This window comes from Drosophila melanogaster, chromosome 3R (genome assembly GCF_000001215.4).
Source record: "Drosophila melanogaster chromosome 3R".
NCBI classification, from domain to species: Eukaryota; Metazoa; Arthropoda; class Insecta; order Diptera; family Drosophilidae; genus Drosophila; species Drosophila melanogaster.
Genome location: NT_033777.3, coordinates 16,779,040 through 16,806,693, shown reverse-complemented (window position 1 = coordinate 16,806,693; position 27,654 = coordinate 16,779,040). Strand labels below are relative to the sequence as shown.

Genomic DNA, 27,654 nt, shown 5'->3' with positions numbered 1-27,654 from the left:
GGGGTTAGAGTTCGAAAAAGGGAGATTCGAAATGTGGCATTGCAATTGGCAGCATAGCCACGTATGCGGATATGTTGCAGAACGCCTTTAATTAAATTTAATTAATGCGCCAACAACTCAAAAGATTATGATAATAAGCGCACACATAACGACGCCATTTTCGGCACGCCCACATGTGCGTCCAGGACGAAGGACGACCAACCGAACGAGGGGGATAGACGGGACTGGGTACAAATCCTAGCCCGTCGAAGAAAGTTGTGGCCAGACGATACACCCATCCTGTTTTTGGAGCTGCGACAGCGTAATGGCAGCGTCAACGAGCTGAGTCCTCGGCGGCGGAAACGGAAGCCCCGGCAACCAAATGGCTCATGTATGCAATAAAAGAAACTTTCGAAAACGTCAGAATGGCGTTCCAAAGATTGCCCCATTGATGGGGCATGTGGGTGGAAATGGGAGCTGGCTGGGTTCTTATTGGGTTCACGGCGGATGTCGCCGCTCGCCATTCCGAGCACGTAGACGGGCCGGGCATAAGTTCACATTTGGATGCTGTTATTGGAAAAGTTTCCTGCGTCGCTCAAACTGCCCCAAAAGGCGATCATCGACGCGATAAGGCAGCGCGTGATATATATATTTTATGTCATGTACTCTGCCAAAACCATTTAAAGCAAACTGTCCCCTGATTAATAAATATTATATAATTAATACATAGAGCAAAGGAATAACACAACCTGGTTGGATCAATCAAAATTTAGCTGGTTATACATTATCACTCAATTGATATACTTTTGCTTATTTAAGTTTTGTAATCACACAGATGGCTGCAACCACCAATCCATGATCTAAACTCAACATGTTTTATTCATATTGTACAACTGTATTTCCGCCGCTACGCGAATCGCCAAAACCGCGGATGGCTTTAGTCGGCCGTGTAATTCTAATGCCAAATCGCACATAAACTCTGCCAGTTTATGGCATTCAAATTCGTTAGCGAACTGAGCCCGGCCGAAAAAGAATTACAATATTTTGACAGGGCAAACAAAGCCGCAAACGCCCTGATCCTACTTTAAATTCCGTCCCAGCCCCGCGACTCGAATTGTGGATGCTGCGGCATATGCGAGGCCTAATTACAGCTCATCGCAGATGTTGCCATCCGCGTCCTGGATTTCAGGATTTCAGGATTTCTGGCTTTCAGCCCTACAAAATGGCGGCCAATTACCGAGTGCGTTGCGTTTAATTGAAACATAATTTTGCATAAATAAAACAACGCATAAAACACCCCGTTTCGATGGCGTCCCCACCCCGGGAATCCATTGCGAAGGGTGTTTTTGTTTAACATGTGCAAAAAGGGTCCCAATCCCAAAACCAATCCGAGTCAGATGCGTTGATATCTTTAACCATCCCCACTCCACAGATGTCACATCTCCCAGCTCACTGCTCACTGCTCACAGCTCATTGCGAATGCACAGGTTGATTTTATCCCCTGGAACTTTTTCATGCCTCCGCCGGAAAAAATTGGCCATGTATCCGGGTAGGCCTTTATGGACATGGCGGATGCCTCTGCCGCTGTTGTCTTCTCTCCACCTTTATCTCTTGTTGCAAAATTTCACATCCCGCCGCGCTGCTACATCATAATTTATTAACACTGCGAAATGAGTTTTTGCCTGCTTTTTTCACCCGACGCTCGCCTAACGCTGCTTTAAAGCCCAGGGCACTCATTTATCACAATTTTCCCTTTCAATTTCAATTTAAAGTGCGGCAGGGGAAACTGAAAGTAAAGTTTTCAATTCAATTAATTAAAAATGGTAGGCGGAGAGTAAAATGGACGTTTTTCCAAAAAGGTTTCAGGTATTTGCACTCTGCATATTTTAATTTCGAATTTCGATTGTATTGAATATAAGTATAAACAAAAGTGAAGACTATTAGATTCCCGGTACTCAGAGAGTTCAGCGCTAGATTGATTTGAATATTTCAAATTAGATATCAAGATTAGAAATAGAATCTAATCAAGACAATGTTATTACCTTGAAACAGGCACAAATGTTCACAAAATTGTTCTAACCAACGCAAAAAATGAAAGAAGTCGACAGAATACAATTCAGAAGGCAGAAACTGTGAATAAACGCCATTTGCCCCGCCATTTTGCCGCTCTTATTGCGCTCATAAGACCCCATTGGCATTAACACTAAATTTCAACTAAGCGATCTTCAATATATTATAATAATCCGCCAAGAAACCAACCGACAAATGTGCACCGCATTCAAATGGAACACAATCTTTTTAATACGAGTACCCCAGAGCCGAAAACAACCCAGTCCCATAGACATCCACCCAACGTTCCACCCCGAGGTTGGTAGTTTCAGCACGGCTACTTAGTGCTCCCTCGGATGCCGGGGACAAGGGCTGAAGGACTGACTAGGACTGGAACTGAGACTGAAACACGTTGCCAACATTGCAAATTTTTGTTGATTTAATAAAATTGCACCCACGAGACTAATTTATATGGAATGTTGGAAATGGAGGAGAGAGGTCGAATTGGTTTCAGGTACAACGCAGCCATCCTTGTTGGCTGCACAGTGGTGTTCATATCAGGCTTTTTGTGAAAACTAATATACATATATTTGGGATTATGGTTATAAGAATAACACAAAAATGTTGCAATTTAATAAATATTAATGGAGTTAATCTTCCAAATATTTACAAAATTATTAAATAAATATACGTAAAGATTTTAGCGTAATACCACATCGGATATCAAAAGCTGACTACATATAAAATAGGTTATATTTTCCTAGTCAAAACGATTCGAATCAAATAGACTTCAGGTTCCTTTAGGAATATTTCCTTAATATTTCAAAAACATTTGTATGAGACTTCCTCCGAAAATTTTTGTTTAAAAATATGTTTTTTGGCCTTGACAACCCGCATAACTGACCGATTAAATGGCGGGTGCTGTCCTTGATGGCCTTAAAATAACCCATATCATAACCCACCGAGCAGCATGTGACCGCCAGGCGGAACCACTGTGCGAGCAATGGTGCCCAGAAGTCGGCTTTGTTTCCCTTCGCTTTCACGGTGGCTTGTTACATTTTCGGAACTTCTGTTATCATTTCGAATTAAAGTTGCCATCCCCGCCGGCCGAGGCCTCCACCTTGCCTTATCCGCTGGGTGGATTTGGCCACCCGCCACCATTTTAGGCGGGTGGGAGCTAGAGTGTCGCTGCCATTTGCTGATTTATATTGCATAATATTGCTGAGCTGAAAATTGCCCCGGTTATCGCCATCTCGCCATCATTGGAGGAGCAGGGAGCGCAATTTGCCAACTGCTCTTGCAATAAACATTTCGTCCTGCACCGACTCCAATTGTTTTGATCTGAGGCAATTTACGAGTCGTTTTTCGGGGAAATCGCTTGCCCCTCCATATCTAATCCCTTGGTTGTTATCGATTTTGTTGTGCCAACTAACCGTTCTCATAATTTTTATGCGATGCAATGGCCCTTTTGAAAGCGACCGCTCTCCTGTGCCAGCCACTTGAACAGATGTCAGCGCGAATTTTCTGACTTTCACCCAATACAATCATATTTAATAAGGAGTTTTCGGATAGATATTCGTTTACCTGAGCGGAAAAGATACGAGGAGCGGCCGTGACGTATCTGTCAGATTAAGGAAAAGTCGTAAAGTGTGGTGAGCGAGGATGACAACAAGACGCGGCCATTGTGCTGCCTTCCACACAAACATGGCAGTTGGTTGCGTCCTCCACCCTTCTATCTTGCCACTACCACTACCCCCACTCCTCGGCCGTGATCTCTGACCCACCACTGGTTATAATTTTAATTGTCTGCCGTGGGCATTTTACATTTGAAATACCATACCATACAAATATCGGCCGACTGGCTGGCAATTGAACGGCATTTACGACTGTAAACAGAAGATAAACTGTCGCCCATCCATCGGCAGTAGGGATCCCAAGTGCTTCCTTGGGAACGCAACGCCTCTCGAATTTGATCCTGCCCAGCTTCTGTTTCTGTTCCTGGACGAAGATTTCGGTCGGCACCTCAGCAGTCGGCACCTCGGCAATTTCCGCTATTTCCCAGCGCCAGCCATCACTGGCGACACTTATGACTGCGGACGGCACATTAAACTGACTTTTACGGCGGTAAACAGTTCATAAAACGAACTCTTACGGCCAGATACGCGTATGAGCTCCTTGAAGATGCTCCTATGTCCGGGGATTTCATGAGCGAGGCGTGTGCCCCGAAGAAATTACGCCATCGAAGTGCAATTTATAAGATGAATCATTAAGTAGAGAGCTAATTTGGTAATTCCATTATTTGCGTCCACATAAACTTAATTAATACCAATCAAAATATTTGTTAAAACTTTGACACTTTGAAAAACATGCAAATGGGAATTGTGCTACGTTTAATTTAAAAATGATGTAAATCTGGTTCAAAACTAGTGTAAGAACTTTAGATAATTTTTTTTAAGCACGATGACCTCATTCTGACCCATAATAAATTTCTAAAAGGCCACATTTTGAAAATGTATATTAAATTTTCATTTCTAATCCCTCGTTCCTTGCTAGCACTTTATGCATAACATAAATACTTTTAAACAATTGATATGCTGATTAAATAAGTAATAAATTAAATAGCCCAATTACGAAGCTTATAAACGCTCTTCATACCTTCGAAACAAATCTCCAAATTGAATTTTATCAGTGTTTATTTTCACTGCATTGTATTTATTTGATATGTAGATTACCTTTAAAAATGATACAATGAAAAGCACTAAACGGGACAGATATGGCGGCAGATATTGCCCAGTTTCTATGAGCCGATGAAGTCGATATCAGAGGTATGCATATGCATAGTGGTCGGATAGCTCTTTCACCCGAATCAATAGAAGGTTGATTTCAGTTTAGAGATAGAGTCACACCAAATTCCACGCATAGGTGGGATCTGCTCGGATTACTGGGCTCTCTCATCGGAGTAACTTGCAATTCGAGCCGAGAATCTCCCGCATTTTGTTCTGAAGTCGGCCATCATGTGCATATTTTTATGTATCCAAGTCGGGGCCTCTCTACCTGTGCGTTTGATCCCAAAGATGCAATTTATCTTATTTGTAGCCCCTTTATGGGCCATCTTGCTTTTGGCCATTGTCTCGTCTGCTGGGGTCTTTTGTATTCCGTTTCCTCCGTCCCTCCCCATTGATTCCACTATTTCTGACTGTGCGCCTCCGCGCGAGTTCGGTTTCGGTTTTAATTTAAAACGAAATGGAGATTCCGAAGATATGAGACCGCACCGTAGACTCAGACCACATGCTTACACTGGAAAAAGTTAATATTATCCAGATCTATAGCAAATTCAATGCTTTTAAATTTAAAAACGGAGTCGAATGTCAATGTTAGGTACCAAATATATATGATATATTGAAAAACAAAATGAATTTATTTTTACAGCCATGTAATGTTAGTGGTTTAGATATATTTTTTGTTAAATCGCTTTCATAAGCGGCTTTACTATTAATTATAAAGGTTTATCATTATTAATGTATAGATGGTGTATAGAAAGTGACAGAAATCACTTTCGGTCTCCCAGTTTTTCCAGGTGCACTGCGCCTAAGCCTGCCCAATTCCCGAGTCCCGGTCCCCATCCGTTTACCCCTCCCCAATCGTGGGTCTCCGCCTCTGACTATGCGCGCTTCACTCGAAATGGAACGAATGACTTTGTCTGTGATAATTTATGGCCACAAGCCGAAAACTTGCACCACAAACTGAGACCCAGACTCAACTTTGTGTCACTGCTGTCTCAGAAACCCTGCTCTTTTCAGTTCGTCTCCTGGCCGTCCTTTATACATATACATATATATATATATATATATAAACAGAGGTATGGAAGTGTGTTGCCACAAAAGTTTTTGCGTTGCGGTTTCGGATTACAGTTCTTAACCCTTTCACAGAGGAAGGCACCGCGCTGGTATGGCTCATTTTCGAAATTCTGGGGAAAAGTTTTCCTGCGCTCGGCGCTCGAATTAATTAAAATTTTAAATCGCGTCTGTAACTGTTCCTGACGCGTCCGTGTTTCTCTTGTTTCTGTGAGGCTGTATTCAATTCGGATTAAATTTAATTCAATTCCATATGCAAATGTCGCGCATGTTAGCTTGATTATGTGTTAATCTCATTGGGCCTCAAAGCCCCTGCCCCTGCCCCTCAATTTCGATACGATTCCGATTCTCTGCATCGTTTTTATGGACCGCAAGATGTCGTAGGCACAAATTTATCGCTGCCATTAATTGTAACATAAATTTATTTTATTTTAACATTTCGCATTGGCGTTGTCGTTGTCGTCGTCTTTATCGAAGGCGCATTATACTTATAAGTCGGCATTTAGCCAGACTCGGACCGAAACAGAAACACAGACTCGAACTGCAAGGCCTGGTTCGAATTGTAAACTTGTTTCCGAGCCGACAACACCGAAAACCGTTGGCGGCTTTTATTTCAGCCAAACCGCCAATTGAATCATTTTTATGGAGCTCATTTAAAGCACTGAAATACTCGCTCCACATCCCAGCTGTCGTCTCGATTGGCCGTTGTAACTTAGCATCCGACAGATACAAGTGGAGGGAGCGGAGCGGTCGAGTTTGGTAACAGAATCATTCGAAGAAAGCAAAATGCCGTAGGAGCCATTAGCCCTATCTGCCCAGATAAGCCAAACTTGTTTGCATCTCAGCGGGCTTTGTCTTTCAACTTGTGATTCCGCACATGAAATGCTTTATATTTGTATGCGGGAATAACTTATTTTAACAATCCGTCAATCAAAACTTTGCCCCAGATTTGTAATGAAACTGTTCCATTAATAAAGTCTATTAAAATTGCATACATTAATGTTGAAATTCTATTTATTATTAACTACCTTGTTTAAATATTTTTTAGTGAAAGCACTTGATGAAACACATTAACTACAAAGGACACATTTTAAACTTGATACCAATATCGTTGAATAATCAAAAAGTTGTATTACTTATTTGCTTACCTCACATATTTAGTTGTACTTTGCCTTTATCGATGGGATCGCTTTATCCATATCTAAAGGCGAAATATAAATATTCATAACGCGATAGAACCAGTTCCAGATGAAACAAGACATTGTATACATGGGTACTGAATGGGAAATAAACAATTTAAACTGACATAACTTATTGAGGTACAAATTAAGTCGCAAAATTGAGCGAATACAGTTCGCGCATTTTCAAGATACAATCAGCAAAGCAATTCAAATGATTTTATTTCGCAACTCCATATGGGTTTTATTTATATTTTATGCATACCGAGGTTATAATCGGACACATAAAGTGCACGTTTTGATGAGCTGATACATAATTCGGAAATATTAAAGGAGATGAGTGTACAACTAATTAACTCCTTTTGGCAAAGGGAGTGGCTCATCCAAAATTGAATTACAAAATAACTTTATGAAATCATGAGTAATTTTTAAGTGATGATAACGAAGCCCCTAAAAAGATTATTTACTGTACATTTTCAACTTACTTATAAAAAGAACTGTCATATATAGTCATACATATAGCGTTTTAATATTGGAAATCTCACATATTGTGTTCAGGATTTCAAATTATGTGTAGTCAACTAAATAAAAAACCTATGAGAACTTAATACCAATGTATGAATTTAATATCTATGAAATCAACTGGGATTGTTCAAATGAAATTAAATATCTGACTAGGAACAAGCAGTTCTGCACACTATGCGAGATATAGATGTCGCCCTTAAGGTTGCCGCGCCCCTTTCGGCAGGTAGCTCAAGAGCTGAATCCTCGAATGGTTATGCCACCGATCGCGAGAGGGTGCACATAAGCAGACTTGTTGAACAAATTTCTGCATACTTTTAGGCATGAGCGAGTCCTTGTGAAGTAAAATAAATGATGCCTATTTTTAGGAGGCATTCGATTGGTCAACAGTTTTACACTCACTACATATCCATTCTATGTTTTTCAATGTAATAAAGACATGGTTCGGGTACCTGCTCGACTTTGCTAATGAGGACACCTGACAATTGCTGATTGTTATAAGTGAGATTATTGATTAAAGTCGAATGCACATGTGTAGAAATATGACTGGCAACGCCCGACATCGTTAAAAATCAAGATGGCAACATACTAAATAAACATTTTCTCCGAAAAGTCCGTTATTTTAAAAATGACATGTAGAAAATTTACATTTTCAGACATGTGCAAATGTATGATTGACTTGTTTCAATTTGAATATTTATTTTTAGTTAAAAATATATGAGTACGGATTCACAAAAGTGTTAGGGAAAGTTGTAATTCAAGGCAAATGAAAAATATCTACAATGTTACATTCACTTATTTCAATATAGCAAACGTCATCAGAATGATGTTAATTAGCTTGAAAATGAGAACCTTCCGCCCACTCAGAAATGTAGATACGAATCAGATGGGCGACGGTTAACCTGCTCGTTCCGACGACGATAAATTCAGTAGTCAACTTCATCATCGCGATGTCGAAGTGGTTTCTACCTGAACTAATGAACACAACACGGCCACTTCAACAGCACCGACAACAATGTCGCTGACACGTTGCAATGCTCGAAATTAATTATGGCGCGGATGGGTTTTAAAAACGTCGCTGTCGCGATGTTCTGTGTTAATTACGACCTTTTGTCGTTTCCAGTGCCGGTTACCAAATAAACTCACAACGACTAACTAATGGCCCGAATTCTGCATTGGTCCAGCTCCAGGTGGCCAACGGTCGATCGGAGGTGTGGCCCAAAACGAGTTTGCCTTTCTCAGCCGCCTCAGCTGTCTTTACTTTTGAGTCGTAAATCCATTTTACGATCCTCCGAATGGCGTCTTTGATCATGGTTTCTCTTCGAGCCATATTTGTTCGATTTCGGACTAATGTTGCTTGGCTTGATCTTGGCAGTATCTTCGACCACCCGGGAATGAAATTTAAATGAGATTCTAGAATTGGGTTGATTAGGCAATTTGGAAAATGGTCATCAATTAATTCGCAATTAATTGTAAATGTAGAGTACAGCTCGATCATAAATTTAATGAATATCATTATCTCAGCCCTGAGTGTTTCTTATAATATTTACAACATTTGCCTTGCAAGCCATTCAAAATTTTAAAGGGGAAATGCAGCGAAAGGATGATTCTCATTTTAATTGGTCTCTGAATTGCACATTCGCCAGGGCATTAAAATGCCACCAAAAAAGAATCAACACGACATTTGCGCCACTTGAAAGCTGCGATGCTCCTGTGCTCTTCTGGCTCTCTGGCCGGTGAGCCCCAACTGGATCTTGATTAGAATTCTCAAATATTTTTAAAAAACAGAGCGGGGGGCCACACCCACCTTGCCATCGCGAAGGCCGTACGTGAGCTCTGGGAATTTACATAGAACACAAATAAATGAAACTACAGTTAGTCGGGCACGATTCGGGTTATGAAATTAACATTTTGAGGAGCCTGCCACCCACATGGCGGCACCCACTTGCCACCATCGCCCATTGCTGAGGCAGCACTTTCCACTTGGCCGCAACTAAAAATGCGAAAAGTCGACAAAAAGTCTAAAAAGTTTTCGTCCACATTCGGAGCTGCTGCGAAGCGGATCTCTCTGGCCAAACGAAATGAAATTTTCAGTTGAGTTGCCACAAGCCCTTCCCCCGAAAGCGAAATGAAGATGGGGAATTCTGCTGAGTTGCCTTTGCAGGGACAGTGCAGTGAAGCCTGAAACTGGGAGCAACTGGGAGCTGGAAGCAGCAGAAAGGAGCTGAACACGACGACGACGACAGTCGACAGTCGACGGTCGACACATTTAACGGTTATTGCCGGCCATTAAAAATAACAAGCAAAACTTTTGCGCATAAAGCCGCTTCGGGGATTCATTCAACGGCGGGCGAAGCTCTTTTGCCGAATCCTTTCTCGATTGCAATTGTTGATCCTTTCACAACTGCTGGGACCTCGTTTCGCTTTCGGTGCGCCTTTCGTCCGCAGTTTGCACTCCAATCGCAAAAGTTTAAATTCAATTGGAGGAGTGAGCGAGTGTGAATTTTCCTAATCAAAAAGGTTTTCCGAAATAAGCCTTAACCAAATTTTGGTCCAATCTACTGGAAAGTTTGGGTAATGTAAACACGATATGTACAGATCGATGATTTTAAAGGACATTGCTTAAACGTCCGTCTATTATATATTATTTGTATACAATTTTGCTTTATATGCTCGTTCTTATAAAAAACATGTAAGAATTTCAGTTTCGATCTGTTTAAAAATGCCCATTAGTCAAAAAAATGAAAGACACAAATAATATTATTAAACGTTTTTAATTATAATAATACGCAAAATTACTATCTGCGCCTGTTCTAAGATACAGAACTATTTCAAAAGTAATCAAGATCTGGATCTGGATTGGATCTGCTCGAAAGCCTTTAACTTTCCCATATGTTCCGTGGATGGCTCCTCCCTTTTGAAGCCCTTCCTCGAAGGTTCATGTTCGATAAATGGCCCAGGCACTTGGCAATCGAATCACGTATCGTACATGTTTGGTGATTATAAAGTTTTAATGAATACGCACCACTTGTCCCACATGGCAACTGCCACGCCCAACAGGAGCTCCTCAGTTTCCACATGAATCGCACTGCTCCCGCCCCGAATACCCTTCTCCTGAAAATCAACTGCAATGGCATTTTATTTTTACAATGGTGCCGTGCCGGGTTGCGTGCGACTCAAGGATATTAACACGTACGCAGGGTGTTCCATCGAAGCTGATGTGCGAGCATCCGATGTCCTGGCCAGGCATAAATATGAATGCCTTGCTCCGACTCCACCTTCCCAAAAAGGGCAGGAATCTCAGGCATTTCGCTTCCTTCTTTCTTTCTACCGCTTGATTGGCTTGCGTGTGGCGCTTTTCCAAATTTCCCAAATGCTTCGGAGTTCTTGGTTCTCATGGACTTGGAGGCGGTCACAAAAACGACCTGCACCGTCAATAACAAATATATTTAAGATATATTTTTTACATATTCCTTCTAATGCAATGGAATAGCTAGATTAGGCAGAATATCATTGGCATTTAAATCGGGAATATGGAATCTTGAATCAGTTTTTGATCTTTAGCGCACTTTACTATTCCGACTATTAATCGGCTGCAGACTAATATTTTCAATTTGCGCACGAACATTTTTCCAACTGTACGCAATTTTAAATATTCCACTCCGTAATTATATTTATGCAAATGCGCAGCGCACATGTGGGCGTTGGGTGGTCGGAGATATTGGTTTGAATATGCGTGCTTGGCAGCAGCTTCTGGCAGAATATAATTTTCACTTTTAATATTCTCTTGCATGCACGGAGTTTGTACATTAAACTTATTTATTGCCGCAAATATTGGATCGGATGCCGATGGCTCGGGTCTCTTTCCATTTGCATTATTGCGGCTCCTTTGCTCTGTCGCACACAGATGCATGCACATGAATTTGCCCGATATATGTATTAATATTTATATAAATGCATATGAATGGTTCTGGAGTTTTATCATAGACCTCGTATTCTACAATGAGACTTTCTGATCGGGAATAGAAAACCATTAATATTAAAATAACTAAATGAGAATACAGTTTCTCACAATTGTACAAGAATTTAGAAAAAGTATCTTAAGGTTGCCTTTGTAAAAGACAGTAAAGAATCGGACTTAAGTAACCAACTTAAAGCCGACGGAAACGGTTCCACTTGTTCCCATTCGAAGCCTCCTTTTCTTCGGGAGGGGGTGGGGTTGCGTGGGAGGAGCTGCCTGTTGTTTGCTCAAATGGAATTTCCAAAGTCGTTTAGCTCCTTATTTTTCTCGTTTCGCTCTTCTTAAATGCCATTTTTTTCCATTTCGTGCGTTCGCATCCAGAGGCAGCTGCCGCCAACTCCGAGGCGGCAGGAAACTTCCCGGGGTGGCTATGCGGAATTCCTGAGTGCCGGGGCACGATGGCGCAGGAGAAGATGGCTGGCTGCCATCGCAGGAATGGCAACCCACCCTTAAAGGCGCCTTCCTCGCTTTGGCCGATTGTTTGCTTTTTGCCGCATTTCTTGGCAGCCAACTGTTTCTACACGGAACAAAAACCATACCAGGATTCAATAAATATGCATTTTACTGTAAACCTACATCGATCTTAATACTCGAATAGCACTTTTTAAATTCCCACTGAAGGCCCCAGGCTAAAATACTTTAGTACCACATTAAAGGTCGCAGTTTATAATAATAATTTATTTGTTTTTGCAATCTAGACCGTTACAGAAAATGTATGCATTCTAAAATCGAAATGCATGTACTTTTAAATAAATGAAATTGTTTAAAAATCCAAAGTGTGAAATATTTTTTCCTGTGCATCTTGTCGGGAGCAGCATCGTCTTAGGGTCTGAGATGCCATTCGGATAGTTTGCTTAGGTTCATTTTCCGTGGGCGAGCAAGTGGGTGGTGCGGGCGGTGGGTTGGTGTGCCAGAGGGTGGTGGAACGGCCATTGTTGCCAGAGTGTGCGCTCGTAAAGAAGATTTATTGGGAAGACGCGCGCGCTTCTTGGGGCGCACGTAGCCAGCGGATTCCATTTGGCCGGGAAGGAAATTGGGTTTGCTCTTTCACATCCCTTCCCCTCCTGTGCGGCTTTCCGTCCGCTCCCCCCCTCCTCAAACCAAGATCTCGTCCCAGCAGCTTACTAAATTGCTTTTTCTGCTGGGGTCTCTCAAGAAAAATTACTTGCCCGCTCGCACACACAGCCGCAATTGTCCTATCTGAGTCCTTGGTGTGGGTTGGTTATATATACATTCCTATATCACATTTCTCACATCTGAGACTAATGCTATTGCGTTTTTGAGAGTTTTTCTAATTTGCATTTAATTTTTGCAGCTGTTACAGTTTCTCTGGGAGGGACTTGTCTAATTTCAGCGTCTTCAAGTGGTTGGAAATTCAGAACGCGTTTGCCTTTATTTTAACGACGCTCCATATTGAAAGATAAACATTTGAACGGCAGGACTTAGCTTGTGGCACTACGTATGCAACAGGATGTTGTCCCTAGCATGCGAACCCATTAAAAAGTTCCTTTAAAGGAGGTAAGAAGAACTTTCAGTCATAAGCTAACTAAAAACGCCAAAATCTTGACATTGGATTGGACTAGGTATTACAAACACTCTGGGATTCAAATTCCTTATTAATAAATAATCATTATCATTTTTAAATGAAATATTTAATATAACATAAATTAGTTGATAAAGGTCATATTTTGGCTGAAATCGCTGAAAAGTACAGCACTTGTGTTCCAGAAAATCCGAACTAAAATCGGTAATGTGAAACCAAGGACAATTCATTGTAATGTGCCTCTATTCTTTTTACAAGGTGCTCACTTTTTTGCACTTACTAACCCACCGCAACGGATGCGGCCAGTAAAAATTCGACCAAGGTTAATTGCCAGGGCATAAAAAGAGAACGAAGTACTTGCAGATTTCATATTTCACGGTTATTATCACCAGCTTGGAGGTTTGCACTTGGAACGGCAAAAACCTAACAGGTATGAGATGCAGCTCTAAAGGAAGGTCCTGTCTCGAAGGTTAAGTCGAAATCCTTGAGTCTTGCTTGAGTATAAAAAATACACGCGACTGCGGGTGGAAGATGTAAAAAGATGCACGAAATTATTCTTGGCATTTCCCACAAGACCAATACAAGGAAATCGAATCTAAGGAGCAAGGAGCAAGTACCTGGCCCGGTTCCACTAGCTTGGTTTTGAACTGCTCATTTTTGTTGCTTTTTTTCGCTTGCCAGCAGCGTTCTTAATCTCGTTTATGACCTCGTATATCCTTGGCAGGGAGCGAAGCTCCCAAAAAGCCGGATGGGGACGGGTCCTTCGTCCTGCGGCGCCGGTACAACGCCCATTACAATAAACAACGAGGCACTGGCGTCGCCATGCCGGGAGGCTGGGGGCTGGGCGCTGGAGGTCCTTCCTCCCATATCGCAAATTGCAAATCCCGCCCCCCGAATCGCGTATCGTGCCCGTATCTTCGGATGTCCCTTCGCCATTTCCGTTCGCTGGGATCGGCGAAAAAAGGGCGATTTCTAGGGGGGTCGTGCACTTTTTTCGCCGCCTTATCCTTTTGGGATTTTGCACCATTAACGTGAATTGCTTTTTGGCCAAATTATGTATACCCCGTACACAGCAGCAGCACAGCGCCAGGAGCTTTAATGTTTTGTAAATTCACATAAGGAAACCATTATCACCTGAAATATGAAAGCAATTTTCATGCATCCTTTTGAGCGCCTGCGTTTCTCCCTTTTTTCCCATGGGTCCTTTATCATTAGGCTTCCATGTTCGTTGGTTCGATCGATTGAATCTGGAGATTAAAACATTTTCATAACCTTTTCGACAGTTTTTATCAATTGGAAAATCGAAAAATGTATCGGTGTATGAATTCATTGAAGGCAACTACTACTACAACAAATGCTCTCATTATCTTAAGCGTATGTCTAAAAATGGATTGGTAAAACACTTAATTAAGCCCAAGTTGTAATCTGTTCTCCCATTTAATTTAAATATTTGTGGTTCAACAAGAAATTAGCCATCGCCCGACGGCAACTTTGAACAAAAGAAATTTGAGATGAGCATTTTTGCTGCCAGTCTGAGCTTTTTCCCATCCACAAACTTGGCCAAGAATGCTGTTGTCTAGCTCCTGGTTCAGCTTCTTTGGTGGCCACAAGCCGAAGACGATGACGATATCGTCTCAGTCTCAGACTCGTTCTTGGCAATTGCTTGGAGCATCGTTTGGAGCCATTTCGGTGGCCATAACAATTCTCGTAATACTTCGGGCATCGCCGACTAAACGATAATCGCGCGTAAATGCGCCACTAAAATCAATACGACGACTTGCCTTTGCCGTCGAGCTGGAGCCACGTTCGTGGATTTCGACTCCAGTTTCACCTTCGTTGGCTGCGAGTTTTGGCCATCTTGCCATCCTTTTCGCAGGAGCGCAGCCAAGGAAAAGTCGGCACCCACGCAAATGGGCGGTTATGCACATGCGCTTCTTAGTGGCAACTTCTTGTTGGCTTCTTTTTTTTTAACTTTGGACCCCTTCCAGGGGTTTCCATTTGGCCAGCATCTCAGGGCGAAATTAAGTTGGTCCGCACATAAATTGAGTGTATTTCAGGGTTTATCAGATGCTGATTTATACATTCGCATATAAGCAATTGTATGTGCAAGCCAAAAGCAGTTCTTTAAATGGCTTAAGTTAAAAGGTGCAAATAGGACACTGGTCTAAAACCAACACTTGACAATTATATAAATTGAAGAAAATAATCTTAGTAATCGAGCAAATATTTGTATTTCTAACTTGAGCGAAGAGTTCTCTATGCCTTAAAAATATTTATTCAACAAAGCTTTAATATGGAATTCGATTTAGTTTTAAATATTTGACACATGCGAGCTTAAAATGTCATTTCAATTAGCGAATGCAGCTCATTACAATTCCATTCGGACTGCCTTTGTTCGAAGCGCACATTCGAATAATTAATTTTCCATTTCACTTTAAGAAATTATACATTTAAATGTTCCCCGGACGTGCATAATTAACGGCCGAGAGACCCAAGACAGGCCGAGCTGAACATTTTAATCAGCCTGTGGGACTGGGAGCATATGGCGGAGTCCTCCACAAATTTACGATTCGGCGGCATGGCGTGGCGATCCGAGATCGGAGATCGGAAGATCCCAGCGGGCAGGTAAGCAAAATGAGAAATTTATCAAATTTATTGAGGGGAATGAATTGAGATATAATTCAGGGGAATTGGACTTACAAATACCCAGGACCAGCCACCAAAATGGAGGCTTAAAACCCCAATAAATAAGCCAGGAAGAAGTCCGGGAAAGACAATGGCGAGAAGGCTCAGCCATTATATTTTTTTCTGTCCGGCGACCGCACGCTGTGTCCGTAATTAAAAGTCGTAAACTATTTTTATGGTGACTCGTATTTTTGCCGCAAAATGTCAACCCCGATTTGCATGCGCCGCTCGTGGGAATGTTAATACTTATACGGCGGACAGGTGAGCGGGGTATTCGGGTCGATTTGAATTCAATTTAATTAATTGCGGATAGATAAAGCGAGATGATCGCAGAGTACCACTGCGAATCGGCCCACTTACCATCCATACCAATGCCGCAGATCAAGACGAAGTATGTCGGCCATCGCAGCCCCTTCTCTGCCATTTATCTCAATGAGGCACCCAGTTGCAGTGGCTCATTAATTGGACTTTATGGCCGTCTAAATCATGTGGCAAAATGCAAATTAATATTTATACTCGTACCAGAACGCCAGTGGAACCCGATCCCAGTTTGTGTTCGCCTTGGCGCAGCTTTCAGCACACACAGCGCATAAATTCATAAATGTGCCTGCACAGCCAATGAATTTACAGTGTAAAACATAACTTTTAATTACGCGCGCAAGGAAAAGTGCGCAAAACAGAAAAATGTCGCCACACAAGTGGCATAAATAAGTAAATGCTTAGTAATGATTAAGACAATGTAGCAACAAATATGGCAGGAAGTACAGCAAATAGATATATATTCTCATTAACTTGCTAATATCATGATGTATATAGGATTATAGATAAACTCATGCCAATTAAACCTTTTAAAATAGTATAGTTATTATCAGTCATTCATCTTTATACTTCCCTCATGGGGCTACACAGTTCATAACTTTACCTATTACATTTAATTTAATGTTTTTGACCATTTACAAGCATCACTGGGATTTCTTTGATATCTCAAACACTAAGCGTTCGAGGAGTCGCTGCTGGATGTGAATGTGATCACTGCTGGCCGGTTAATAAGCCCGCCCAGTCTTTGTTGGATCTTGGCCGAGGAGAGTTTCTTGGTCTCCGGAATGTAGATCAGCGAGAAGAGCAGGATGAGCGACGCGATGATGGCGAACAGCAGAAACAGGTAAGGCTGGCACTTGACCCCGTGGCTGCCGAACCAGCAGATGACGAAGAAGGCGGTCAGCCAGTTAAAGGCACAGACAATAGAGCAGCCCAATGGTCGCATGGGCCTCACAAGAAGCTCCGCATTAAGCACCCAGGTGAGCGAACCCACTCCGGCGGTGTAGCAGCCCACAAAAATAGCTATGCAGAAGAGGGCAATCCAGGACATGACGGTCAAGCCCATCGTCATCCACACCTTAAAGTGCAATCCCAGATAGATGGACACGAAAACGATTCCAGCCGAGGAAAAGATCAGCAGCGGACGACGGCCCAACCGATCTACCAGAAAAAAGCAAGCCAAAAAACCTAGAATCAATCCCAGACATAAGATCAATCCAAACTCTCGGCGAATCCTTAGGCAATCCAGCATATTGAGGCCATAGAAAATAAAGATCAGGGCACCACACAGCTTTTGGAGCAAGGCGATCGCCAAGGATCGCGCCAGACTTCTTCGTACTTTCTTGTACTTGAAGCCCAGCAGCGGTCCTTGGCGCACTTCCCGCTCACTTTCTGTGGGATCCCGTGTTAGAAAGTCGATCTCCCTTCTGGTATCATACTTCTGGCCACGCAGAAATCTCAGAGAGTCCTCCGCCCGTGGAATGTTACCGTGGTCCACATAGTACGCCGGCGACTCCGGCATGAGAATCTGCAGTGGGCCCAGTGCAAGCAGGCCCAGATTCACGAAGTTAATAATACGCAGCTCAAGGAAAAGGGACATTGCGAAGCTATAGATCACCCCACAAATGCAGGCCCCTTCGAACACTACGCCCATGGCCCCTCGTTTTTTAGTGGTGCTGATCTCGGCGTTGTAGATGGGCACCACCACGCAATGGGCTCCGCCGCACATTCCAAGGAAAAAGCGGCCGGCATAGAGCATCGGAACACTTCGGGCGAAGACCGTGAGGAACCATCCCAGGAAATTCGGCAGCAACTGGATGAGGATGGTACGCCTGCAGCCCAAGAGTCGCACCATCAGTCCCATGGGCAGACACCAGAGAGCCGCTCCGAGTGTCAGCAATATGCAAACTCCACTCCATTGCAACTCCGTGGGCTGAAAGCTATAGGAGTGCTGCTCCATCACAGACCTCTCCGCAGTTCCTGACCAGCCCACTGCTATGCCAAAGAAAAAGGATCCTATGTTGCTGTACAAGGTTGCCTTGTAGAGACCCACGTTGTTGATTTTTTGGCGGACCGGAGCTCTCTCTACATGCCTCTCTGGCATTTCAGACGGCCTCTTTGCAAACCATGTGCCACTCTTCCTCGAAGATTGGGGGGGTTCGACCGGTTCCGCATCTTGAATTCCCCCTTTCCTCATTTATATTAAAAATAAAAATACAACTACTTTAGAATCCAATTTTCCAAATTTAAGGACAGTTTCGTTTGGGCTACTACGGTGTAAAATGGTCTTAAATGATTCTTCGTAATTTGTTATGAGTAAATTTTATTAGGTTATCAATGATGTTAACTTGATCATTGAAAATAAAATGTTGAACACGATCAGTTTAGGGCGGGTAGGTAATATATGCGAAAAATGTCTTGAATGTTGAAAATGGGCTTAAGAGCACTTTCCAAACATTTGGTTAACCTGAAAGCAAACCCAGTAATTATACGTCTCATTATGATATCCCCAGCAAAAATATCCCAGTATAAAGCCCAAAGCAATGAGGGGATTGTGGGCTCGCAATTTACAATATTGCATTTCCAAATCCTCGTACCGCCCAACTGAGCTCAAAAGGGACATCGAGTCGGCCATAAACTGGCATCTGCAAATATTTGTTCGCTCCCGACCCATGGGCACATGTACACCCGGACTTTGGGTGGGTGGGTATTTATTCCGAACTCGCATCCGATGCTGTGTTTTGAATTTGCACGGATATCTGTCCGGGTGTACTTCTGGCAAAGTGCAGATATTTATGCGTATTTGATAGCACTAATGGGCCATTAAATGCGTACGCAAATACACACACGTACCCGTTCGTATACGTATATGTATGAAGCGGGGATCGTGTGTGGGTGCCAGGATGAAAATGTACCTAAGCGAATCTAAATGGCATCGGGGGCACCGAACATGCAAAATCATGTACTCGTAAATCTCCTTAATGCCATCGGCCTCCGGACAAACTGAGACACCCGGGAAATGGCAGGAAAAGCGGAGGAGCAGGTGGCGGGATGAGGATGGGGATGAGGATTCTGATGGGCACACTGGGGCGGTGTGGGGTTAAGCTCTTCCACACATCGCATGTGCACGCATGGTGGATGCTTGCTCTGGCCCCAAGAAAAAGTGGAGAGCGGGAAGGGGATTTTCCGTAATGGAACTCGATATATATGTATATGGCCTGGTATTTGTGTGTGGGTGTAAGGTGCTTTCGAATACGTATTACGTAACTAACGAAAATTAACGTTAATAGCCCTGAGTATCAAAATAATGGCACTCGCCTGTTGGTTGCCCTCACCACGAGGCCGCATTTCGGATTGGATGGCTCCCTTCTCTCCACCCGGAACCCGAAATAAATTTCAAAAACTCATTCCGGACTTGGGAAAAACGTGAAAATATTGTTACGACCTCCTTTGGGTGCAAGGTTTTCTTTGGTGTGCGTAAAAATCATGGGGAAGCAAGCTTCCGTTGCCTTATGGAACATTTCCCATCGAACTAAATTAGATTTTAGTCTCAGACTTACGATACTACAGCGGCTAATTGAGAAAAGTGAAGCAGCGATTTTTAATGATGTTGTGATTTCGGGTGGTGATGTCGTTGAAAAAGACACGCTTATATGGTTTGGGTAATAGGGTCTTAAAGCTATGTGTGTGCACAGAGTCTATAGAGTAAAAAGTATGTTATAGTTCCTAAGGAACTTGAACGTAAGCTATCTGCAAAAACTTAAAGCTATAACCTTTTTCATTTTAAGCATTCACCTAAAATCGTAGGAGTGTGGAAACCTCTTGACAGCGCAATTCAGTTTTCAACGAAATTGAAATTTCGAACCAACCACCAAGGCAAAAAAAAAAACAAAAAATAAGATACTTTATATAAAGGCCAACATTTCGTGAACTGGGTATGCGTGTATCGTTAATTTTTATTGGCGAGCTCTCGAGATCCCCTTTCGCATTGAAATCGAATGAAATTCAGTTGTTGGTCCTTGTTTGCTTGTTGCTGGCACTCATATCCGGACCTCAATGGCTGCCCGTGCTGGGGGTTTGGATGGGAAGGACGAAAACGCAATAAGCAGTTAAAAAATACTCGTAATTGCAGCGGGAGTCAAAGCCCCCGGAGACTGGCTTGCTGCATGCCTCATATGAGATGCTATTGTTGCTTTTTTGTGGAACGTGCGCATCTCATCGACTCCATTTCGATTGCGTCCCTCTTTTCGATTGAGGACAACGACGGGAATGACACTCAGCGGACTCGTTCCGCCGGAAATTCATGAATAAGAAGATGATATTGCTTGTACTACAGCGGCCTCCTCTTAGCATATTCGCTCGATCTCCCCAATTACAAGTTTTTCTCGAGCTTGCCTATCTTTAAAAAGTTTTAAAGAACTAAGCTAGCGTCGGTTTCTCTTATGTCCGATATGAGTTTGTTTGATTTCAGAAAAAGCCCACTCAGAGGTCGACCATCGAGGATGGCTTTTCCATCCGCGGACCTTACCGCGTTTTCTAGTTTTCCTTTTGTCCGTCTCGTTATTGCCGTAATATTGCTCTGCCGGCGAGGGCGTCGTCTGTTGTTGCTGCTGCCGTCGCCCTTGTTTTTGTAGTTATAATGGACATGGACTACACTAGCATTGTGGACGCTCGGCAGCGGCAAAAATGTTTCACAAATGGGTTCATATTTTGACGTTTAATGTAGCGAAAATGAAGCGGGGATTTATGGAATGCGCACGTTGCCCTCGCGACTGTTCGTCCGCCCTCTTTCCCAATTCCCCTCTATCCCGGCGGCCAATTTCGAAATGGAGAGTGCAAATCAAGAATCAATTGCATTATTAGAGGCGATTCGAAATCACCGGGGCGTAGAGCGAGGAGTCGCCGTCTGGACATCTTTGTCTGGAAAATATATCAAGGAAGAACTGTGCGGGCCCCCTCTTTAAGATTAAAACTCTGGCATATTTTCTATCAAGCTCGTAACCTGCCACCGGTGTCCTTAATGGCCAATAGCGGATGATGAAAACGCCATAGCTTGCGGCCCGAAGTTTGCCTAAAACGGCTAATCGACTGACTCGGGCACTTGAGGCCAGCAGTTACCAGGAGCAGTCCCGGCCACCCCTCCATTAATCCAGGACGCACGCCGGGGATCAAGTAAATTGCGAAAACTATGTGCAAGATGGCCTGTTATTGCAGCCGAAGCGCTTGTAATGATGACTCTAAGTGTCGTTTCCTTAAGTGTATTACCTATAAAAAATTTATACAAACATGCTGCCGAATTCGTTCCCATTTTCCCATCTTCCCACCACCGAAGAGGGGAGGAACTCGGCTCCGGACTCATCTGCCTTGGATGCGATAAGGTGAGGGAACCAGAGCGTCTTGGCGATAAAATGCAACATTAAGTTGCTGATTTCAGCCAACCGCCCCTTTTCCGTGCCACGGACCTATCTTTTGGCCTCGAGTGGCGGCAGTTCATTAGGGTAACATTGCAATTGGGTACGAAAAGGTTATCGAACGTGTCCGGGTTGTCGGTGTCCCAGTCGCAAACACCGAGTTGGTAAATATTAATTGGTCATTATGCATGCAAATGTAGCAAACAAATTCCTGAAAGGCAAAGTCAGCAGTCAAATGAAATATGTATCGGGAATGGATTCGTAGATGGCATCTTAAATTACTGGATTTAATCTCATGAATAATCTTTTCATATATAGATATACATATTTTCGGGATAAAAACCAATTGAATTTTTTTTTTACATTTTTCAAGAACTATTGAATATCAATTTAATCTTAAGAATATTTTAATAAAGATTCATTTATCTTAAATTTAATTTTTTAAAATTTGCTTACATTAAGACAATATATATTTTTAAAGTCTTGATTCAAAATAAATTTCAATGTACTTCATATCAGCGTTTAATTAAAAGCTTAACTCGTACGTATTAAAATGAGAAATTATAAATGCTCGGTATATTGGAATATATAATGGCATAAATTCCACTGAACGAGCTGGTGTCCCGGTGTCCTGTCTGTGTATCCTGCTGCGTGAAATCACCATCTCGCGAAAAGGACGACCGCTCCCTTGGCGCTCGTAGTTTATGTTTACGTAGAAATTAAAATAAACGCCGCAATGAGATTTATTCAATGTTTGTATTAAGCTGCGCTGTCCAGGAAACGGGGAGCACAAGGAGCACCATGGGCAAAACCACCCGCCTGGAACGATGCCCCATCCAGGACGGCTGAAACCGGAGTTCCCGGCCATTCGGGGTGATATCCTTAATGGCCTAGCGAGTCGCGTCCTTTGTACTCGCTCTTTTGCGAGAGCAGGGTTGCTGGGTGGGTGGTGTGTGGTTGGTGGGTGGATTGGTGGGTGGTTGGGCCCTGCCACCGGATTTAAATTCTAATCTAACGGGGACAGCGCCGCTTGGAGCGCTAGCGTTCTGCGCCGACTGCGCACTTATCCGGAATGGCGGTAATAGCTTTATCTGCCGGCTGAATTATGGCCACTCGCCTGATTCATGATCCCTCGCCAGGACCTCAGATCGAAAAGGGGTGTTTGGGGGTTTGAGTCGCTGTGTAGGCATTGTGATAGCTTTGCTGTCGATTTCAATAGAGTGATGAGCATACGTGTAGTGTATATTGGGTCGTTCATAATAATAATATATTCGTTTAGAAATAGTCTATAGAAAATATTTATGTAACTGCAAACCACTAATATATAATTTACAGCATTCAAGTGTCAATCAAGGGATCACAAAAAGGTTCAATAATAGATTTATAAACATACCCATCTCTGAACAGTCAAAACAAAGTCCATCTGGCATATTCACATTTTCTTGCTCCAGACTGTGGCTTTTTCAAACTAGCTGGTTGATCGAGTGTGCAGCTGAATGAAACTGAATGGGTGACCGCCGCAGGAGGCTGCCTTTCAGCATTCGTATCTGTATCTACACGGCCGGCGGGGCAGAAGAGGAAATCCTGTTCGCCATGCCAGAGACTCCACGGAGCAGCATGGAAAATCGATGCCAACATGGCGGTCCATGGTGACAGCAGCCACCCCGGAAAAATCCGGGCTCAGCTGGGGGATGTTTGTTTAATTTTCCGCAGTGCAAGTGATGAAAATCTATTGAATGTGCGGCCGAAACTCCCGAATTGGCGTCCTGTGAAAATATTTATTCAGTGCAGCGCAGAGTGAAACGGAAGTGCGATTGCCAGGCGACGACTGACTTCGATCCTAACTTCCAATCTCAACACAGGCGATACGAGTATATGTATATTGGAGGGGGATGATGGGCAGTACAGGCCGCGAATGACACGCACTCGCTTAAATTGACATTTAATGCCAATACAATGACAGTTATTTTAATTGTGTTTGGGTGCTGCGGCAATTTATGTTATGGCTGTAATTGTTATGGCCAAAGCGAAGTGTCTGGGGAGACCATCTTCATGATTTGGGCATTGTATCAGCTCAAGGACTGTGAGGGTATTTTTGGTTCCACCAGTTGAACTCGAATAATTCTTTCAATTTATTTAAATTTTTTAGTCAAGTCCTGGAAAAACTTTTTACTTTTTGTAAAAAATAACATGTGTTAAATTAAGGAATCAGTATTTGCAGAATCTTATATATCACTATTTTTCTTATTTAAATACTTTTAATGCTTTATTGACCATATTTAATTTTCCAAATTTAACTTAATATATAAAATGTATAGAAATAAAGATAATCGTTAAAGTAAACTAAGAGAAGCGATTTTTAAAATTTATTTGTGATTTTGGCTAGAATTTGGGGCTCCTAACCCGTTTCAACAGGAACTTCGCTCCCGAACCGAAAACAGGTTTTCCTGGCCATGGCAGATAGGCAGGTTTCGTGGTCTGGATGGAAAGTGAAGGGGGTCGGCGGGCTAAGGAGGGCGTGGCCCGCCCCATCGCGCCGCAGTGCGTCCACATGCCGCTAGATGGCGCGCGGGTCAATTTAGTGGAATTAATGGAATTGGAATTCATGGCGCGGAAATTGAATTTATGGCTACGAAGGCAGTCGTCCAATCGGCGCGAGCAAAATCCAGGGTCAGAGGGAATAGGGCAGAGGCAATCGACTTTTAATGCGCCATTGAACGCTTCGAAACTGTTTGCGATTCCCAACCATTGGCAAGTGCAACCAGAAATTCCACAGTTTTCCGAGTTCGGGAAAACTTTTTCCGGCTAAAAGGCAAGTTTACAACGGATAATGTCGCCCGTAAATAGCGAAGGGGGCTCCGTAGTACGAGTAATTAAAAACACGTTTTGTCCTTTTGGGCCATTAAGGCAAAAGGGAGACCGACCGCATTTCTCGCATGCCGCTGCCTGGGAAAAGTTCGAAATAAACTTCTGCGGCGAAACAAAAGGCCAAAAGCACATACATATTCGTTACTCCGTGATGTCAACTTTCGTGTTTGGTTTCGCATTCCCATTTCTCCACCTCTTGTTTTCGGCTTTTTGTTCCCATACGGCTAACAGCACCGGACTCACCTTTCCAGCCAGTTGATTAACGCAGACGAATCACGAAACGGGCTCCTTTTATTTTTGGCCTGCCGTTAGTCATTTCGTTTCTGCCGGCGAACAAAAGGATTCGGAACTGGGATTTCAGGAGGGCAGAGATCGATAGACGGGGAATGTGAATTGGCGCAGAGATGGAGTCATCGGAGGGTTAGGCTTTAAGCCAGCCAGTTGAGCTTTAACGGTTACGGTAAAGTCCTAATTAATGTGCTCAGAAACTGAGTATAATCCACTAAACAATACACTTTTTTAAAATGGTAATGACTTTAATGGCAAATTATTTTATCTAGGGAAAAGTTCCCAAATTTCTTTGCCAATTTCGTTAATTTTTAGTGTTCTCTTGCTCTGGACATGTAAATTTATGGCGGAAACTTGGCCAAGAAAATGATATTTGGCCAAATGTGCGTCCCATACTCTTCGGTCAGAAACCGCCTCTTTTCCATTTCTGGAGCCGGGCCAAATCGTGCAAAGTTGCGAAACTTTGAACTGAATTAATTTGTTAAACTCTGTTGAAATATGTATTCGTTCAGAGGACAAACGCATTGAGCTGGAGCACAACCACAGGACCGCTAAGACCGCAATAAAGCCACATAAGCCACGGGCTGGTGAGGCTGAAATCCAATCTCGCAAATCAGGTTGATAAAGCGCCGGCACGCAACCCTGCGACTTGAACCCTTTTTCAGCAGCCCATCAAGTCATATATGGCCACCGTAAGCCGGCTTTAATTACGTTCCACCGAGCCACTGAACCCACTCCTGGACTACTCGCACCAGAAACATGCGACACAATTAAGCATTCATGGCTACTGGTGAGCTTAAATTTTGACATTTTCCTGTTTGCTTACGGATGCGGATGGGTATGGGCCAAGGACCAAGGACCAAGGACCTAAGAACGAAATGGACGGACGAAAGGACAACTGGGTCCGTAATCAGACACACGTCCTGTCCCTTTTCGCTGATCCCGGCGACCATTTTATAATGTGTGTATAGCAGCTTAGGGCACCCGTGAGACCCATTGCCAGCGGCACTAAACAATTTTATCATTTTTAATCATCAGAGTGGATTTGGGGTTGTCGCCGTGTGCAGGACAACAGACCGGGATTAAAAACTCATATTAAGTTATTATCGGGATGGTAGATATGATACTTCCACCCACCGACAGAGCAAAATTCATGACTCCCTGACAAATGCCAGAGAAAACCTGCTAGCCAATAAAAATTCATTCCAACCAGACGATGTTTAAAACATTGTCTGCACTGCGGCAACAAAGGATTGCTGCCAAATTGGTCTTGAGCAGCAGAAAGCGGGTTCCAGGCTCATGGTTAATGCATGATTTAATGCATCTCGGACCGTCTCACACGCATTCTACAGTCGCCGGCCAATTTGGCAGGGCATCAACACGCCATTTGGGAACTGGAATGGTAACACAGCGAAAAATAGTTATGAGTAGCGCATAGCCTAAGATCAGTTTGGGCTTAGGCCTAATTGGAAGACTGATGAGAAGATAACAATAAAATATTTTATTATCCCAAATCCTCCAGCTACTACTACTAACAAGCAATTTGAAAGTTTCATCTATAATTTTTTTTCTGTGCACTTCAAAACGTGGATCCCACTGCAGCATCCCAACCTCGACCCGGCCACTGCACATGTTTCCATTAATGGTCTTTCGCATCCTTGGTGGCAAATTGGAGGCAGCCTCGATGGCCATAACTCTGCTGCTTAGCTGCCATTTATGGCCTGTCGAGAGTTGGCGGCGGAGATGCTCCATTGTTTCTGTTCCTCTTAAGTGAATTGCCGGTGTTCCCCGCGAGGTTTCAGCCATTTAATGAGCTGCTATTGCCCGGCAATGTGCCTCGCGTCAGGAGTTCAATGACGTAATGAATATCGACATTACTAAACGGACTGAAATCGGCTGATAAATAGGTAATCGGTTAGGTGAGTGCAAACCAATCAGTCGTAAGTTAGAGATTCATTAAATTGTAGGGGGAAAATCAAATAAACAACACCCTTTTGTGGTGTGCTACAATATCCACGTACAATAGAATTTATTTGTTTCTCATAATTTAATATAATATAATATAATAATATATTTTATATTTTCCGGTGGTTCAGTATTGCAGAAGTTTGATAATGCTCGAATCCACGGAACCAGCTACGATTTAATCCTCTAGTGTTTCTTAACCTCAGCCGGAACAATAGGATTTGAAAATGTCCTCTTTCTGCAGCAACCGCAATCTGCATACGTGTAAAGTGAGCTCAAGTTTTGCTCATCCAATTGGCCATTCTGCAGGCAAAGTAAAAGTTTTAAACTCAAATTCCGTAATTGCTACACGTATGAAATGGTATATGCCGGTCCGGAACAAAGCCAAAGCCATTAGGTGAACACACTCCGGTCCGCAGAAGAAGTGCCTCCGCCTGTTGTGAGTCACAATTTTAGAATTAAAACCCGAAATGCATAAATTACCGTTAACCGCAAGAAACTTTAGCCTTGGCTCGACTCCAGGTTCCCAGCTTCGTTTCCTGCCCCTCCACCGTCATCTCCATGCTCATCCTCGTCCACAGCCTCGCAGGCGGACAGAGGAACTGCTCCTCTGGGGAGAGCACAAAAAGTTGCTTAATTTAATGTTATTTGCGCTTTAGCGTATAAAGAATTTTGTGTCTTAATCTTTTGACTCTGCGGCGAGCACGGCAGCCTCTGGAGGCTTTGAATATGCTAGTGCTATTTATGCCCGAGACGTGAGTCCGAACTCCTTCCATGAAAATGTATTTGTGCAGAGTGAAAAAAGCACGAAAATAATCACAGCGTTCTGAATATACCATATCAGAAGAAACCTATGACTACTTTATTAATATATATATACATTTTTCAATACTTCTGATTAAAGTGTTTTCCAGACTTTCTTAATGGGCAAAATAAGTGTTTATATAAAATATGATCTTTTATAGATGCTTAA

At 42.9% G+C, this 27,654-nt stretch overlaps 1 protein-coding gene and 3 long non-coding RNA genes across 4 annotated transcripts; all 4 read right to left on the bottom strand.

The window, feature by feature from the left end:
• Positions 1 to 4,816: 4,816 nt before the first annotated feature.
• On the bottom strand, positions 4,817 to 5,395 carry lncRNA:TS16 (long noncoding RNA: testis-specific 16). Its single transcript, NR_125188.1, has one exon. It is a non-coding gene; the product is annotated as a long noncoding RNA: testis-specific 16 (long non-coding RNA).
• A 95-nt stretch (positions 5,396 to 5,490) lies between these two features.
• Positions 5,491 to 6,094, bottom strand: lncRNA:CR45750 (long non-coding RNA:CR45750). Its single transcript, NR_125187.1, has one exon. It is a non-coding gene; the product is annotated as a long non-coding RNA:CR45750 (long non-coding RNA).
• Positions 6,095 to 16,672: 10,578 nt separating this feature from the next.
• Glut3 (Glucose transporter type 3) lies at positions 16,673 to 18,383 on the bottom strand. The gene has a single exon (NM_080484.3). The coding sequence runs from the start codon at positions 18,344 to 18,346 to the stop codon at positions 16,823 to 16,825; it is 1,524 nt and encodes a 507-aa protein (NP_536732.1). The 5' UTR covers positions 18,347 to 18,383; the 3' UTR covers positions 16,673 to 16,822.
• A 3,638-nt stretch (positions 18,384 to 22,021) lies between these two features.
• On the bottom strand, positions 22,022 to 23,197 carry lncRNA:CR44945 (long non-coding RNA:CR44945). The gene is made up of 2 exons (NR_125186.1): positions 22,954 to 23,197; positions 22,022 to 22,763 (listed from the first exon to the last, which is right to left on the bottom strand). It is a non-coding gene; the product is annotated as a long non-coding RNA:CR44945 (long non-coding RNA).
• Between the last annotated feature and the right edge of the window lie 4,457 nt (positions 23,198 to 27,654).

What these genes read in the sequence shown, in the direction of transcription:
- Glut3 (NM_080484.3), bottom strand. Translation starts at nt 18,346, where the DNA reads ATGAGGAAAGGGGGAATTCAAGATGCGGAACCGGTCGAACCCCCCCAA.